Here is a 3572-nt window from a genome sequence, read left to right as displayed (position 1 = left end):
AGTGATAAAATAATAAAGTAGACAAAAAAAATAATAATTATTAAATTTATAATTTTTATTATGTGAAAGTTATATGATCTTTATTTAAGAGTAATTCAATTATTCTTTTTATTTTATTAATTTTTTTATTGAGTAAACTACTAAAATAGTACCTAAAAATTTATATTATTAACAAACGAACTCCAAAAAATACTAACGACAAATAAGTTATCGAAAGATTTAAAAACACGAAAAAAATTACATTTTAAATATATATTCTAAAAAAACTTTAAATATTATATTTTGATGTAAATTTCTATAATTATTATTATTTTTTATTTTTAAAATTTAATAATTTTTTGTCAAAGTGAATTTAAAAAAAAAAAATTGTATATGACCACATTTTTTTTAAAAAATAAAAAATCCAGAGATTAATTTTGTTCTGATTTTTTTTACATCTTTTAAATATTCAATTCAAATGTATTTACAAAAATTTAAATTAAATAAATAATTCGTTTGTTAAATACAAAATTTTTTTTGTCACTTACAAAAAAAATATAATTTATTTATTATTTTTTACGCATTTTTCAAATCTTTCAGGGGTCATTTTATTAATAATGCATTTCAAGAATTTTTTTTGTTAGTAATTAATTCTTTTAGATATCAAATAGATAGTTAATCCTTTTCTTAATTTAGAAGATCTTAGAACATCACCAATGCTAGTTCTAATTTTATTTCATGTTGGGTCCTACAAGAACATTTGTAGGACCATATATCATAAATAGTAATTTGAAATTAAAAATGAAATTTGTTTCTGTAGCGCTTAATTTTCATTTAATTAGAATTTTATATTATTTTAAATTATTTCATCATCATAATTATACAAATGATAAAATTTTATTAGTTTTTCATTAAAATTTTTAAAGTGATATCAATTTCATTTCATAAATTAATTTTAATATAAATTTTAATTCTACATCAATTCAATTATTAAAAATATCAAAAGTGATATTCAAAAATGATAATGCATAAAAAAATAACCAAAATTTATTTTATTTAATATTTTTTAATTATTACAATAATTAATAAATATTAAATAAAACATGTTATCACGAATTTTAACTAATTTCTTTTAATTACTAAACATTTTGGATTCGAAAAATACTCCATTTAAAATGCTCTTGAAATTAAATTTAGAACACAATTCACGAAGCATGTAATATTTCCTAGATTCATCTTTGACCTACATTATTAGCCAAAGAATCCACCCACCTCTTCCCAAAGGAAATGGTTGTCTCACACTCTCTTATAAAATACTCATACAATCTTGAAGCTTTATAATATAAACACGGAGAAAGTCTAGGGACAGCATATTTTGTGGTTTTTAGCCATCAATTAGCTATTAATGATATTTTTAATGGTATAATATTATATTTAGTTGTGTAAAATTATTCAATTTCTTTTTTATAGTTAAGTACTGGCCAAAATTTAACAAAAGTACTGCCTCTAGCACTTCTCTATAAACATGAAGCAGCAGTACTACTTATCATCTCTTAATATATTCTTGTGCACTATTATTGTTGTTGTAGCTTCAATGTCTCATAGTGATGATGACAAACCCAAAGTTATAGTGCAAGCATGTAGCAACACACCAAACCCTGACCAATGCTTCCACTACATCAAAGCTGATCCTAGGAGCAACACTGTTAAGGATGTCCAAGATGTTGGAATACTCATGGCAAGAATTTTACAACTCAAAGCAAAACTCGCCAGGGACAAAATCTACCGAATGATGTCGGCCGCAGAAAGACCGGATTTGAAGGTTCATAAGTTGAAAGCATGTCTTGGAAGTTACAATAATATTTTGAATGTTGATGTTGAAGTAGCCATTGATGCTTTCAAAGATGGGAATCCACGGATGGCTGAAGTTGGTGCTGATACCGCTTCCCATGGAGTCAGTGATTGTGAGGAAAGCTTCAATGGGGAATCTCCAATTACCAATTTCAATACTCTTATTTAGGGGTGTTCAAATCTAAACCGATCCAAATTAAACTGTTTATTCAATTCGATTCAAACCGAAAATCGATTAAAACCGCATTAATTCGGATTTGATTAGATTCTATTTTTTGTAAACCGCTGGATTGGATCAGATTTCAGATCTACTTTTCATAACCGATCCAATCCAATCCAAACCGCACAATGTGCTATAATATTATTATTTTATTATTATATTTACAATTATACTTATAATATGTTCAATTTGTTATACATTTTTCTATTATTCATGTATTATTATTATTTAATAAATATTTTATGTTTAAAATATTATTTATTTATCCATTTTAACTAATCTATAATTTTATTTCTATTGTTATGTTATCGTTAGTTTTTTTAAGATATTGTTAAGACTTGTTATGTCATCGTTGATTATTTAAAATTTGATGTTGAGACTTGTTTATGTAATTAATTTTTTTATTTAAAAAACCGCAAATTCAAACCGATCCAAACCGCTTGTAATCGGATCGGATCGGATCGAATTTTCAAAAAAAAATTTCATCCAATCCAAACCGCACCGCACATAAATTAAACATTCGGATCGGATGACTTTTTCCCTTAAAACCGAACCAAACCGCACCGCGAACACCCCTACTCTTATTCATGATATTGCTCTCTTGCTAGCGGCTATTGCTAGAGAATTAGAAGAGTAATTAAACTTAATTAAGTATGAATGCATGTTTATGTAAATAAAATAATTAAAATATTAATATATATTATGTTAAGTAATTTAGTTATTTTATGTTCTTTTTATTAGAGTAAATTAATAAAATGACAAATAAAATTTTGAAGATTTATATTTTAAAGAGATTAGTTCATAAAAAATATTAATAAAGTATTCTAAAGACAAGTTAACTCAAATTAATTAAGACCTTTTATTAATTAGGACCTAATTTAAAAATAATGTATCAACATCTACTATTTTAAAAAATTATTGATATTTTTTAAAAATTAATTTATTCAAAATATTAATTTTTACAATTATTGATATTTTTTAAATTAATTTATTCAGAATATTAATTTTCAGTGCTTATTTGTCACTCAACTCATTTTATTATCATCTTTTACATGAAAACATTTATTCACATGAGGAATCACTTCAAAATAAACCACGCAAGGGGTTTATTTTATTTTGTACTTTTCTTTCCACTTCTTTTGGTCCATTTTTTAAGGGGTTTATTTTATTTTTTAAAATCTTGACAAAACTATTGACATATCTGAGTTTTAATTTATTCTTTCAAAATCATCTATAATTATATTGTTACACTATAATTAATTTTTTATTATCTTTCAAACATTATTATTCAAAATATAAATAATCGCATTAAAAAAAACTAGAGGTTTCAATTTAACAAAATAAAGTAAGAATTTAGTTAACATGTGTGTCTTAGCTTATTAAGGACCCATGATAGATTTATTATTAATAAAAAATTTTAAATTTTTTTATTTAATAAATATAAAATAAATATATTAAAAACTTAAATTTTTTGTATTTTTAATAAAAAAAATTTAATTTATAATCTTAACCTATATATTTA

The 3572-nt window shown here is 23.1% G+C and overlaps 1 protein-coding gene across 1 annotated transcript; it reads left to right on the top strand.

Moving 5' to 3' along the window:
• The first annotated feature begins 1504 nt into the window (after nucleotides 1-1504).
• Nucleotides 1505-1999, top strand: LOC107614856 (cell wall / vacuolar inhibitor of fructosidase 1-like). Its single transcript, XM_016316985.1, has one exon. It carries the CDS (start codon nucleotides 1505-1507, stop codon nucleotides 1997-1999), a length of 495 nt encoding a protein of 164 aa, XP_016172471.1.
• Nucleotides 2000-3572: the final 1573 nt, after the last annotated feature.

This window comes from Arachis ipaensis, chromosome B1, assembly GCF_059453495.1.
Source record: "Arachis ipaensis isolate K30076 ecotype BB chromosome B1, ASM5945349v1, whole genome shotgun sequence".
NCBI lineage: Eukaryota > Viridiplantae > Streptophyta > Magnoliopsida > Fabales > Fabaceae > Arachis > Arachis ipaensis.
This window is presented reverse-complemented; position numbering and strand designations above follow the sequence as displayed.